This window comes from Chlorocebus sabaeus, chromosome X (assembly GCF_047675955.1).
Source record: "Chlorocebus sabaeus isolate Y175 chromosome X, mChlSab1.0.hap1, whole genome shotgun sequence".
NCBI lineage: Eukaryota > Metazoa > Chordata > Mammalia > Primates > Cercopithecidae > Chlorocebus > Chlorocebus sabaeus.
Window position 1 is genome coordinate 120,517,425 of NC_132933.1, and position 15,164 is coordinate 120,532,588.

The 15,164-nt window shown below is 37.2% G+C and overlaps 1 protein-coding gene across 2 annotated transcripts in view; it reads left to right on the plus strand.

Annotated features, from left to right (window-relative positions):
• DMD (dystrophin) overlaps window positions 1–15,164 on the plus strand; it is a 2,258,239-nt gene that overhangs the window by 1,057,499 nt on the left and 1,185,576 nt on the right. For both annotated transcript variants that reach the window (XM_037986581.2, XM_073013821.1), the window contains exon 43: window positions 10,251–10,423. In XM_037986581.2, coding sequence (XP_037842509.2) covers window positions 10,251–10,423 — 173 coding nt within the window. The remainder of the gene's footprint in view (window positions 1–10,250; window positions 10,424–15,164) is intronic.

Consider the following 15,164-nt stretch of genomic DNA (forward strand, 5'->3'; position numbering starts at 1 on the left):
CTCATACACTCCAGCCATAATAACTTCCTCCATGTTTCTTGACCACTCCTCCCGGCACATTCCAGTGTCAGGGCCCTTATACTTGCTTTAGCCGCCTGGAATATTATTTTCATGATTTTTCTTTAAATGGTTAATTTCTGCATTTCCTTCAGATCTTTACTTCAAAACTGCCTTCTTGATAAGGTCTTCCCTGACCCCTCCTATCTAAAATTCTGACCCCCACTTTATCCTTCATTTCTCCCTTACCTGCTTTCATTTTGCTCCTCAGCACTGAACTACTATCTAATTGAGTATATAGTTTAGCCTTTTTTCTGTTTACTTTATTCTCCTATAGAAGGTGAGATTCCAGAGAGCGGGACTTTTTCTTTCTGGATCACTACTATATACCCAAGATATAAAATATGACGGTCTCAGGTCGGGCGCAGTGGCTCACGCCTGTAATCCCAGCACTTTGGGAGGACGAGGTGGGCGGATCACAAGGTCAGGAGTTCAAGGCCAGCCTCGCCAACATAGTGAGACCCCCATCTCTACTAAAAATACAAAAAAATTAGCTGGGCGCGGTGGCGTGCGCCTGTAATCCCAGCTACTTGGGAGGCGGAGGCAGGTGAATTGCTTGCACCTGGGAGGCGGAGGCGGTTGCAGTGAGCAGAGATTGCACCACTGGAGTCCAGCCTGGGTGACAGAGTGAGACTCTGTCTCAAAAATAAATAAATAGATAAATAAATAACTAAAGACTGTCTCATGGTAGGTTTTCAACAAATATTTCTTGAGTTAATGAATGAATACAGAGATGTAGCTGTTAGACACACAGAGAGAAACCTAGAAGATAATATTACTAGTTAAAACTAGAGAGGCTAGGGTTGTGTGATGAAAACTGTGCCTAACTGTACTGAATCCTGCCAAGGAGGGAAAAATGCAGTGGGGAAGCTATTGGAATTTCCTTCAGGAAATAAATATGGTTAAAAATGTGAATTATAAGTGCTTCCAGCTATCTGCTAATGTTAGTCCTTCAGAGAAATGAAAACTGAGAAATCATTAAAAGCAATTTTATCATTTCTTTTAAAAAATAAAGTTCGATATATTTCAAACCAGAATATCATTGAAACACTGAAGTCATTTTTAGGGGAAAATGCACTAAAACAACAACTGATTTCATATTATCTTATATTTTAACTTATGCTTTTATATATTTGTAATTTTATTTCATTTGAAAACTTTTTTCTAATTGAAACATTTTGAGAGAACACTGATAACTTCTGATGTAAAATTTTATTACTGAGGACAAACTTTTAAACAGAAGACAAATTAGCCAATTAATGTTTGTATATACATCCCACAGTGGACATATTATTTAAAATCTTAGCTTGGAAAGAGTTGTAGATTTGTGAAGGTATATGTCAGCTTACTTCTAGGCATGAAATACAGGAGCAAAGACACTTGTAAATTATAGCCATCCTTATTTAGTAATTGGATGTTGAAGATTAAGAAACGACTGAATTGAATGACCACAGAAATGGGACAGAGGAAATGATGTTTTTGTTTGTTTGTTTATTGAAATGGAGTTTCACTCTTGTTGCCCAGGCTGGAGTTCAGTGGCACAGTCTCGGCTCACTGCAACCGCCACTTCCCAGGTTCAAGCGATTCTCCTACCTCAGCCTCCTGAATAGCTGGGATTACAGGCACCCACTGCCACACCTGGCGAATTTTTGTATTTTTGATAGAGACGGGGTTTCATATGTTGGTCAGGCTGGTCTCAAACTCCTGACCTCAAGTGATCCACCTACCTCGGCCTCCCAAAGTGCTGGGATTATAGGCGTCAGCCACCCAGCCTGGCCGCTATTTTAAATAATAGAAGTTACACTGGCACTTTTCACAGTATTTGGGAGGCAATGAGCTTTGCTATAGGTTAAAAAAAATAATAATAATATTTAAAACTTCAGTAAATTATTTTAAGTTTACTTTCATCAAAAGTGATTAACAGTAAGTTCAATTTGTCAGATATTGCTCTCCCCTACTCTAGTTCTATTCAGGTTCTGCAATATCTACTTTGACATTTATACGCATAAGTTTACCATTTAGATGGCAAAGGCAAGCTCTGAAATGAAAATCTCTGACAGCAAGGGAGTAGTTGTCACTTTACATTAAATGCAAAAAAAACTAAACAGTAGAAGTCTGTCCCTTATGATAAAGAATGGAGCATAGTTAAGGGTTGCTTGAGACCTTTATCTTAAACTGATTAGTTGACAAATAGGTCCCTTGTTTGTTTCCTAGATAAATTATCTGTATTCTCTGGCTTCTCCTTTTATACTGTTAAAGACACATACTCCGCAACACTTGAATAAACAAAGCATTTTTATGTCCAAATTATTTCTGTATGTGACTCCTTTAAAAACCGATTATCTTCTTAAGGGAGAGACTCACATTTTAAAGTCTTTATTTTCATATCTCAAATTTGAGACTGATACTGTGTGTTATCAATAAACACTTATTTAAACAATAAGCTTTTCAATAGATAAATGAACTGAAGCCACATGGCTTATAGATATCTGCTTTTCCTTTAGGTATCTGAATTTCATCTGCCAGTTGTAAAAGTTACCATGCTGTCTAATTTTTCTCTATTCACAGTATATATTCAGGGTCTTATTCAATTTATTGAAGATGGAGAACCAGAGATGCAAATATCCTATTTCAAAATATTGAGGACTCGAGTTGTATAAATTCATGTACAGATGCCTTTCAGAAATTAAAATTTCTTTTTTATGTATATTTAGAATTTCCTTTTGCAGAAAATTTGGCTAAAAATAAATATCTTACAGAATTTCAGTAAAGTAGTGAAGTGGTCAAGTCATAGGGGCATGTCAAAATTAAGAAGGGAGTTGACTAAAAAGTTGGTACTTTATCATTCTGACATCATGTTTTCAGATAAGGAACTATTCAGGGAGAGAAATAGAAATGCTATATTCTATAGTGATTCTAGGGATTTTTATATCACCATAGCAACTACAAGGGACTATGGCTTCATTTTTAGAGAGTCAGAAACTATAAAGATCACTTATTTCTAGACAAACGAAAATAGTAAAATGCTATCAGAGATCTCATCTCTGACTTTAAACTATGGAAAGTGCTACAAAATTTTCTTTGGTGCACATACCATTTTTCTGTGTGTAATGCCTTGGGGACACAAATATGTGCAGGGACTTTAAAAAGGATTTATTTCCTGGACTCCAGCCAATGTTGACAGCATTCTCTGAGAATGCACCAAGGAGCTAATATCTAGATATCCAGGGAGTATGACATCCCCTGCCCCAGTTTTTGCTTTTTGCTTTTCTCATTCAAGATGAAAAGTTTTCCTGCATTTGCAACATGCTGCCCAGCATTGCTAAAACCGTTCATAACTTGATGCTGAGCAATCCTACAGCATTCCAAAGAATTGATAGCTCTCCAGAGACTCAGATTAAAATCAGGAAGCTTTGCAAGGTCAAATCCTCAGAGTATACATACACACACACATACACGCACACACATAAACGATATCAAAGCCATAACTGGACAACTTTTATATGCTGATGGGGAAGATCCTTTATCTATTTCCTTGAATTTTTTCTCCATGGGTGCTTACAGCTATGCATTTAAAGGGTTTGGGCCGTCTGTGTACTAACAAATGTGATTGGTTACCCACTCTGAATTTAAGTAATCAGCCTTTCATTCAGCTGGCTGCTTGGTATCAAGTGGAGAACTTTGCAGCCTTATGGATCTTTGTCATTGGACTGGCAGCCAAGCAAGAATGGTGGAGTCAGTGACTTAAAGAATTTAGAGTTGAATCAAATCAAGTACTTGTGAAATCAGGCTTCCCAGGTCAGTCAAGTTAACAGAAGCAGCCAAGAAGATATGTTGGTGCATGGTTCTGGGACCTGACCTAATCAGGGTAGTGGAATAACCCTAAACATTTCACCCAAGACTCTAGGCTTGGAGCCATCAGAAGATGGTAGTAAAATTCTACCAGGTAAATAAAAATAAAGAAATAATACTAGAGATATGCTTGAGTTCAATGACTTTTAGGGCATTAATCATAGGTGTTAAATCCATTGTATCTCTTATTATAATTTCAACTATATTTTAGATTCAGGAATACATGTGCAGGTTTGTTACATAGATATATTGATATTGTTTGATGCTGAGATTTGGGATATGAATGACCCCATCACCCAGATAATGAGCATAGTATCCAACAGTTTCCATTTTACTATGAGTTTTGTTTTTATCAGTAGTAAACTTTTCTTCAATAAACAAGTCTCTGATGTCAAATACGGCATACTGCAATGTTGTGCTAAGCTATTTTTGATTTTGTAATGAAAGAGAATGACAGCAAAAGACAGTCTGGTCTGCTTACATTTATGTTTTCCACTTCCAACATGCTGCTGTTGCTCTTGATAAGATCACCAATGGCCTCCTAAATTGCCCAAGTTGACTTTTCCCTCCTGGTCCTAGCTGCATCTGACTGGTTGACAACTCTCTCCCTCTTTGTGGTTCTCCTCCTGCGTCTGATGACTATTATTCTTTAGGGATACTCATCTCCTTCCTCTGCCCATGCTTTCCACAGAGGTTCATCTTTATGCCACATTTCTTCTCACTCTTTTCACTCTAAACACCTTTCCTGAGCAATCTGACCACCCCTAGTCTTACTCAACATCACACATATTCCAATGACTCAATTTTCTATGTGAAATTGCTAAAAGACAGTTTTAACCTGAATTCCTCCAGATAAGTAAATTCTCAGACTATTTCTGTGTTGGCTTGTTCTTTCTTTTGTATGGTAATACCTGACCTATCAGATAAGTACTTTTTCCACAGAGTTAAATTGAGGTGCTAAACAAAAGAAATAGTGAAAGCTTTCCATCATAAGATGTACATAGACTTGAAGAGAATGCCTTGAAATTTTATTTTAAAAACACCTTCTTTATCTGAAATTCACTCACATCACCCATAACTGTTGTATCTTATCCTGTTGCTGAGCTGATATATAAGACATGAGAACACAGTTGCTTTTTTTAAGGTTCCCATTGTAAGCATTGGCTTTTATCTTTTACAACTGATATTGTCCATAGTCTCACCTGCCTCTACAGCTTAGTTGTTGCTCAAGGCATGTCCTCATGCACCATAAACATGAAATCTTAGAATAAGGCAGAAAACCCTCTAAGTTTTATTGTTAACTTCTTTCCTATTTCCCTCTCTAATTGTGAAGTTTTCTTCAGAACCCATCGTCTGGAAAGCTGTACAATCAGCAGCAGTCACTCCCTATTTAACCCAGTCTCCAACTTACAAATGATTAAAATCCTTCCCAATTTTGACTGAAGATAGGCAAGAATATTCCCTTTGTTTTGGGAGGCCGAGGCAGGCAGATCACGAGGTCAGGAGATTGAGGCCATCCTGGCTAACACGGTGAAACCCCATCTCTATTAAAAATACAAAAAATTAGCCGGGCATGGTGGCAGGCGCCTGTAGTCCCAGCTACTCGGGAGGCTGAGGCAGGAGAATGGTGTAAGTAAACCCAGGAGGTGGAGGTTGCAGTGAGCCTAGATCACGCCACTGCACTCCAGCCTGGGCGACAGAGCAAGACTCCATTTCTTAAAAAAAAAAAAAAAAAGATTCCCTTTTTTGATACTTGTTAACATTTATATTTAGTCAGGAAACACAAGATCTCTGGATGAGAGAATATACCATTAATTACTCAAAAGCATCTTAGGGCAAGATGTTTATCTGTGAGTGCAGGGGTTGTAGTACAGGAGAGAAACCCCAATATTGTGGATCTCAGAGCTTATATACAACACCTGATGCATCAGGAGGAGAGTGAGAGAGACAGATATACAGAAAGACAGAGACTTTACTCTGGGATATAAACCAAAGATCTAGATCTATTATTTTTGGAATATAAGTTGAAATGTAATCAAAGGGCTCTTAGAGATAAAAGTTTTTAAGTCTCTCCGGAGCAATGCACTAAATTCCAAGGTAAGCTTGCCATTCAGTCATCCTTTAAGTCAGTTACCAGAACTCTTTGCTCAGAAAGCCTAGTCCATGTATCCAAATGTGAAAATATGTATGGCTCAGCAATCTTTGCCATCTTATTCCTCAAAATCTGATTTCAACTGCCTATGGAACATCTACAGTTTGATGCCTCAAAGGCTTTTCAATATGACCAAGTCCAAAATTGAACTAATCATTTATGCATACATACACAAGCATGCACCCATGGAACTTATTCATCCATCTGAAATCCTTTTACCCAATGACACCACAAATCATGTGGATGCCCAGTTCAGATACCTAAGAGTCATTCAAGTTCTTCCTCTTCTTCACCCAACACACAGCCACTGAATTCTGCTGAGCTGTTTTCCTAAACTCCCTTCCCACTTCAACTCAAATGTGAATAGCAGCTAGATACTTGATTTAATTAATGAACTTTTGTTAATATTGTAGGTGTGGTAATGGTATTATATGTACTTTCTGAAAAAAGAGTTATCATGAGAAAATATTTCAGCAAGAGAAAAATACTGAAGTATTTATGGATAAAAAATATATCAATTTGTTTCAGAATAATCTAGTTGAAGAGGTGAGTGGGTGGGGTGATACATAAAATAAGGTTGTCCATGGAGTCATAACAGTTGGCACTGAATTATAGGGTTATGGGAGCTATTTATATTATTTTCCTACTTTCATATATATATGAAATCTTAAATAATGATAAATTTTAAAATTCATAGTTCCCCATTAGCTACTGAAGTACAGGCAGAATTTTCTGTTGAAATTCAAAGTACATTATTGAACATCCTCAGCCTCTGTTTCCTGGCCCATCTTCCCCTAAGCTTCTATGCTACCAAAAAGGCAACCAAATATGACTGCACTTGTTACCTAGCTTTGTGTGTGTGTTACCTACTAGCTCTAATGTTCTTCCCACTTCTACTAGTCAGGTATGTCTACTGCAGATTGCTCCTTCTTCATGAATTCTTTCCTGAGCCTAAGGCCAAATATGATATATGATATATTTTTTCTCTGAACTTCTAGAAGATGTTTGGTACCACTAAGAACACTCATCTATTCCTTCTTCTCATCTAGCTAAGGCTTCTGTACTTCCATTTTGTTCTTCAATTCTTCAAACCATACCCTTTCTTACTACTACAATAAAACCCACTTAAAACTTCTTAAAAGCAAACTAAAGTGTGTTTCACCCACCTTTCTTTCTGCTATATTGCTCCTTACACATGGGAAGAACTCAATACATTTTGTTCAGTGGACCCTATATATGATTTAGATGATCAAAATAACCAAATTCATACTAGCAAGAATAGCCAGAATGTAGTTTTTAGCAAATTTATTTGAGAATAAATATGTTTAGATTTCTCTTTCTTCTTATATAACACATTTGTGGTTTGTGATTTCTCCATTAAATAGAATATAAATAAAGCATGGATTCAATTTATGGGATCATCTATTCATTCATTCAACAAAAAAGCATTTGCCATCTATCATGTGCCAAGCACAGGTTTGAGCTTTGGAAGCCCAACAGATAACAACATTCCTATACTCATAGATTTCAGTCTAATGGTATATACAGGCCACTTGATATATATTTTAATGTTAGAAATAAGTACTATAAAGAAAAGGGAAGAATAATACAAGGAATAAAGAGTGATTGCTGATGCTATTTGAAATAGGTTAGTAGAGAAGGCCCCTTTAACACGAGAAAGAAGTAAGGGAACCAGTGATATAAATGTTGGTTAGGAAAACTATTTTTGGCAGGGAGAACAGCAAGGGCAGAAATCTTGAAGCAAGAATATAGTTGGTATACTCAAGTAATGCAGTAAAGCTAATGAGGGTGGAGTGTTGTGGACTATGAAGAGACTGGGAAGAGATAAAGTTGGAATGGTAGGTAGTATACAACCAAGTCATAGAGAGATGTATAGGTCATAGTAAAGATTATGCTTTTTTTTTTTTAAAAAAAGGCAAAGCAAGTTTATTAAGAAAGTGAAGGAATAAAGAATGACCACTCCATAGGCAGTGCAGTGGCATGGGCTGCTCGACTCAGGATACTTTTAGTTATTTCTTGATTATATGCTAAACAAGGGGTGAATTATTCATGAGGTTTCTGGGAAAAGGAGTGAGCAATTCCCAGAACTGAGAGTTCCTCCCATTTTAGACAATATTGGGTAACTTCTTGACACTTCCGTGGAATTTGTAAACTGTTATGGCGCTGGTAGAAGTGTCTTTTAGCCTGCTAATGCATTATAATTACTGTATAATGAGCAGTGAGAAGGACCGGAGGTCACTTTTTTCACCATATTGGTTTTGGTGAGTTTTGACTGGCTTATTTACAGCAACTTTATCAGCAAGGTCTTTGTGACCCTATCTGTTCCTATCTCATCCTGTAACTTTGAATGCCTGACTTCCTGGGAATGCAGTCCAGTAGGTCTCAGCCTTATTTTACCTAGCCCCTATTCAAGATGGAGTTGATCTGGTTCCAATGCCTCTGACATATTTGCCCCCTTTCTTTTACAAGGGAACCCTTAATCCTAAGGGTAGTAGAGGGATGAAGATACATCTTCTGTTACTTCTTCAGGCTGAATTTGGGTGATGATATTTCTGCCTAACTATTAGGGTCTCTTGTATTCAGGGTAGAGAGGAGCTCAGTCAGCAATTATCAGTTTGGTGAGGGCCGTTCATAATTGATAAATGGTGGTATCTGGAAGATTAGTAAGTTTTCAATTTAAGAAAACATTGACTAAGCTTATACTGCATTCCTACACAGAGTGCAACAGCAAATATATTCCACAACTGTAAAACAAAATAAGTAAAATTATCCCAAGTAAACTAAATTAGAAGGCTTTTCATGAACTGGGCAACTGTTGGAACCAAAGTGATATGGGGTTGCTAGCTGATTCCAATACATGTCCAGAATTAGAATACTGATGCAGGTTTTCACATTACCCAACTTTCTTGTTTCTTCTGAGGTATAGTCAGAGATCACTGGCAGATTCACAGGAATAAGCAGGGTCAGTCTATATTGCAGGAAAAAACTCAAACAACTGATGAGACTAATAGCAGGTGTACCATAGTTCTTAAAACATAATTTTTTTTTTCTCTCTCCAGTCTCCCATTTTTACTAAAGACAAATCATCACAGGACTGATTTGCTTTATTATACTTGGTCTGAGTAGTTGTATAAAGTGCAGCAAGAATAATTGTTTTTCATGTAGGCTTTTGAAATTGGCTGTGATTGAACTCTGTGATGAAGAGCCACTGGAAGATTTTGAGCAGAGGAGTGATATGACCCCAATTATGTTTTGAAAGAATCTTTTCGGCTCTTGTGTGGAGAATTATCCACTAGAGGGGAAAGACTGGAAGCAAGAGGACCATTTAGATAGATATTTCTGTAATTCAGATGAGAGATAATGATAGCTTATATCAGAGCTGTAGCAAGAAAGGTAGTGAGAAGTGGTCAAATTCTGGATATGTCCTGAAAGTCAAGCCAGAACAATTGTCCAATAATTCGAATACTGGAGACTGAAAAAATTAAGGATGGCTCCAAAGTTGTCAATCTGAGTAATTGTTAATTGAATTACTATAATTCAATTGAAATCAGTAATTGCCATTTACTGAAATGAGGGAATCTATGGGAGGAGGAGGATTAGGAAATGCAGTTCAGAATTTTGTTGCATCATATTAAGTTTGAAAGTCTCGTGAGACCTCCAAGTGTTGAGAAAGTACTAGCATTTGTTAGAATGGAGTTTGGAGGAGATGTCCAGGCTTGAGATACACATTTTGGTGTCATTGTCTTATACAGGATATTTGAAATTATGAGAACAAATGGGAGGGATTATGAACAGAGAAGAAAAGAAATGCAAATACTGAGTCAGAGCACTCTAACATTAAGATCAGGATGAGAAGGATCCAGCAAAGGAAACTGAGAAGCAGTGGACATAAAGGTAGAAGAAAAACCAGAAGAGGATAGGATACAGAAGCCAAATGAAGGCAGTTTTAAGATGTAGGGAGTGATCCACTCTCTCAGGGCGAGGTCTATGATTTACCTATTGAATTTGAGCATGTCAAAGTCACTGGACTTCATGGTTATTAACTTTAAAAAGTCAGTAATTAAGAAATGCAACACCATTTGTTACCTTTGGGATTTATACATATTTTTTCTCTTTCTACAGACAGCTAATTCATTTTTTTACTTGTTTTAAAATTTTTATATTACAGAATATAAAAGATATTCTACAACAAAGCTCAGGTCGGATTGACATTATTCACAGCAAGAAGACAGCAGCATTGCAAAGTGCAACGCCTGTGGAAAGGGTGAAGCTACAGGAAGCTCTCTCCCAGCTTGATTTCCAATGGGAGAAAGTTAACAAAATGTACAAGGACCGACAAGGGTAGGTAACACGTACATTTTGCTTGATACTTAGAGAAATGATTTGTTTTCAGGGAACTGTAGAATTTATTTCAGTACCCTCCAAGGAAAAAAGACAGGGAAAAAGAAGTATCACTGTCATTGAAAAGTGGTAAGTAAAATGAGAACAAATAATGATGAACAATTCAGAAAAATGAGCTGAATTGTAGAAATTATTCAGTATTAAATTTAGCATTATGTTGAAGCATTGTGTCTTCTAAAATTTCAGGTAATCGTAAATCAGATTGGGTCATTAAATTGAGGTGCTATAAACAGTTGTTCGATATAACATATTTATCTTTAGTCAAATCTGTGTCCAAAAATGTATAGGAGTTTGATACTTAGATTAACATGTTTAAAATATTGCCTATCAATAAAAATTGATTTTCATTTATTTCTATTTTGAAGGGCAACACTTTACACTTTGCATAACCCTCCCTCACATTTTTCTTTTGCAATGGGGAATTTGTTAATTTAAAATCATATTTCTTTTTTCTTAATTGAAATATTTAGCTGTTGACTTAATTGAAGGGGGCGCAGAAATTCAGTTACATTATTTAGCCTCACATCACAAGAAGTGGAATACTTTTTCTTTTACATTTTGAGATTAAAAGTAATAAAGTTATCTAACAGCTTAAAGTGATTCATTTCAAAGTTCTTTATTCTCAAGGTAGGTTTCTTAATTATTCTCAGAGGAAATAAAATCATTTGTCTAATAATTACAGGGAACCTCCATGGTATCTCTTACATCTGTCCATTTCTAACCATCTTTACTCCTATTTTAGTTCTTGGTTTACTACATCAGGCACCTAAAGAGATTTCTAGCATTAATCTGAGTTGTCTCAAATGATTGTCTCTACTTTGTTCTCAATGATCTTTCAGTGGTCATCATTTTTCTAAAGTATAAGAGCTTCAGTACTATAATCTCATTCCCTTGAGAATGACACCCTGACTCCTTAATTGCTTATAATTATCTGGTCAGCCTCAGTGTTTATTTCTTCCTGCCTGCCCTACAGCCAGCCCCTCCGAATTATGTTCTAGCGATATTAAATCAATTTGTGAATGCCCAAGTGTTTTGTTCTCCCTCTGACCTACCTGTTCTTCAGGTCTCACTTCAGATGTTGTCTTTTTCTAGAAATCCTAAAACGATTACTTGCTCATAACATCTGGAAACTCGGATATTGTTTCGTCATTTAATGTAATATATCAATAAGTCATTTATGTATTTGTAAATTTTCCAGACTTGGTGGCTACCCTGTAGAATATAAGATCTGATGCGCCTACTCCTAGAACCTAACATATAGTAATCAATTTGTTTACTTTTCTGACTCCCGCACAAGCTCCTTATAGAAAAGGGCTATGTTTTGTTTGTGTTATATGCTCAGGATTGATATGGTGTTGAGCACAGAGTGGGTGTTCAATGTGTCTGGACTCAAGCCTCCTCTCAGAAACCTGAGAATATTTCCCCTTTGGATAGTCTAACAGATTTATCTCAACTTCCAGGCCAGGTGCAGTGGCTCATGTCTATAATCCCAGCCCTTTGGGAGTCCAAGGCAGGCAGATCATTTGAGGTCAGGAGTCCAAGAGCAGCCTGGCCAACATAGTGAAACCCTATCTCCATTAAAAATACAAAACTTACTGTACATGGTGGCATGTGCTTGTAGTGCCAGCTACTTGGGAGGGTGAGGCAGGAGAATCCCTTGAACCCAGGAGGCAGAGGCTGCAGTGAGCCAAAATCTGCCACTGCATTCCAACCTGGGTGACACAGCAAGGCTCTGTCTCAAACAAAACAAAACAAAAACAAAAACAAAAAACAGCAACAAAAAAAGAGAGATTTATTTCAACTTCCTTGAAAAAAACTGGTCCCACAGTATCCAAAGCCAGACTTGATAAGGGAAAAGAAACTCAGCCACTCTGTGTATATGCTACAAATACAAACTTAAACTTATAATATGGTGGCTCATGCCTGTAATCCCAGTGCTTTGGGAGGCTGAGGCAGGAGGATCCCTTGAGCCCAGGAATTCAAGGCTGCCATGAGCCATGATTGTGCCACTGTACTCCAGCCTGAATAACAGACTGTCTCTAAAATAAACAAATAAAGATATTTAAATAAACTTCTATTGCTGCCACGGTGTACTTTCTCCCAGCATTTCACATTGAGTCATTTTGAACCTCTGCAGGCTACTCCAGTGATGTCAGTTTCATTACCATCTTTTGGGATGTTCATTCCACTGTTAGGAAGTTCTTCCCCTCTGGTTTATCTTCTTATAGTCAGTGTTTTCTCCAAGCATTCTAGGCCACCCACACCATCCCCTAAGGACCTTTGAGGCTTCTTGGGTGGCCAGGGATTACTGTGCTTCTGTACACACCTACCAGTTTTGAACTAAAGTAGAAATAACGCTTTCTGCTTTTTGAGGTTTCTCCTCCACTTTAATTATAAGTAATTTTTGGCAAATGATCCAGGTATTCCATTCTCACTGGGTCATATGGACATTTCCCTTTCAGTTTACCTTCACCTTAGACTTAAAAATAAGCAGAAACACTAATGTCATTCCACAGAGAGGGTAGCTAAAATCGCACCCCAACTCTGAGGACTTTTCTGGTTTTGACAAAGGATAGAGTTTCTCTAACCCCAGTAGATTCACCCTTTCCTTATCCAGAGGTTGAAATTGTACTTCCATTGACATTCTATAGGAATTGGTCAGGAGCTGTTAAATTTCCTATGACTTTTAGTGTAATCTCAGATAAAAACTTTCTTAAGTAATTGCTTATGAGCACAGGCTGTAGAGTTCCAACCTGTTTTGGAGTTCTGACTTTGCTGCTGACTCTCTATGTGCCCTTGAGCAAGTTTCTTAAATCTTCTGCTCCATACGTTTGTTATGTATAAAGAACAGTGTCTTTGTCACAGGGTTGTTATGAAGATTATCTGACACAATATATGTGGGGAACTTAGTGGATTGCTTAAACATGATAATGGTTCAGTTAAGGTTGGCAATTTTGATGATAAAAATGGTGATCTTATGGCTCTGATAGTCATGACAACTGTCAATTCATTCTGACATGCTTTCAAATTTCCCTGAGAACTACAGAGAGAAGAATTAGACTCAGTCCCCACTTTGAAGAGCTTCACAGTCTTGGAGAGAAAATGGACAACCAGCCAGTAAAATAGGGTTGATAGATTGGAGCTATACAAGAGGGCAAGAAAAAGATCCCTGGAGAATGGAATGAAAACATCTTACTAATAATTAGCAATAAATCAAGATCTATAGACCATTCAAGGTTCTGAGTTACAACTAACAGAAAGTGACTCTAGTTACTTTAGGTAGAATTATATAAATTACTAAAAGGATATCAGATACCTCATGGAATCAATAGGAAAGCCTGAGAGCTAGGTTTAGCAATGAACAGAAAGTATAAAAGAAGAGCAGGCTAGGCATCCAGAATATATCCAGTATCAAGTTATGAGGTAAATCTGAATTATTTTGCTGTCATGCCAGAGTCCACTGCTTTACCGGGAGCACCATTGCACTGGATATTGCTTACTATCATCACTGCCCAAAAAAAAAGTATGTAAATTATTTATTCTTGTTGTATGTCACTCATTCCACAATTAGGGTCTCTGGCAGAAGCATCTGATAAGTGACAGGATGGATTTTTTTCTGTAAAGGGGCAGTTAGTAGATATTTTTGTCCCCGCAGGTCATGTAGTCTCTGTCACAACTACACAACTCTGCTGTTTTAGGGTGAAAGAAACCATATATAATATATAAATGGATAGGCATGTTGTGTTCAAATAAAAATTTATTTACCAAGACAGATGGCAGGCTGGATTTTGCCGATGAGTCATAAATTGATGACTGCTGTCATAAGACAGGTTTAGGCCACAGAACTAGGTTCTTATTGCCAGAGGTCAGGGAAAATAAATAGCTGAATGTGTTCTTCATTGTAGTGGCAGTCAACGCCTTGTGTCTAGTAAGTCCCATACAATGGTAGATTCTTGAATCCTTGGAGAGATTTAGAAGCTATGCATTCATAAATATACAAATGTTCAGTACAGCCTTCATGTGGTGTTGTCAACAAAAATCTGCTGAATTTTTTAGTAAGCCAACTTGGGTTTAAGTCAAAATAAATTTGAGCTAGTAAGAAGGGCTATATTGGTATTTTTCTTATATAGTACATGTATGGTAGTATTAGCTATGACTGCAATAATGCTGTGGTACAAATCACCCTAGAACTTGCTGACTGAAAACAAAAGACATTTTTGGCTGTTTAGGTTACTTGTACCTTGACTGACTCAGCTGGTCTTGGCCAGGAAGCTCTGCTTCAAGAGGTAGATTAGCTTGAGATAGGCTCTATGATGCATGTTGGATTAAGGTCTGCTATATATGTCTTTGCTCTGGACTGAAGATGAAGAGTCAGTGACATGTTTTCATGACAAGTCTCCAAAGTATAAACCTAATCTCCCAAGAACACTCATGGCCTATGCTCCTGTGAAGTTCACTGACATTTGATTGGCCAAAGCAAATTACATTGACAAATCTGACATCAATAGAATGAGAAAGTAGACTCTTCCTACAATGGAAGGGGGAGAGATGTTAATGTTAATATTTGCTGAACCATAATTCAAATGATTAGAGATAGTTAGTAATTTATAACAGGATTGTTTTACAGCTAGAAAATGCCTTAGTGGTTTTGCCCTGCTTCATTATTTTACAAGGGAGAAAA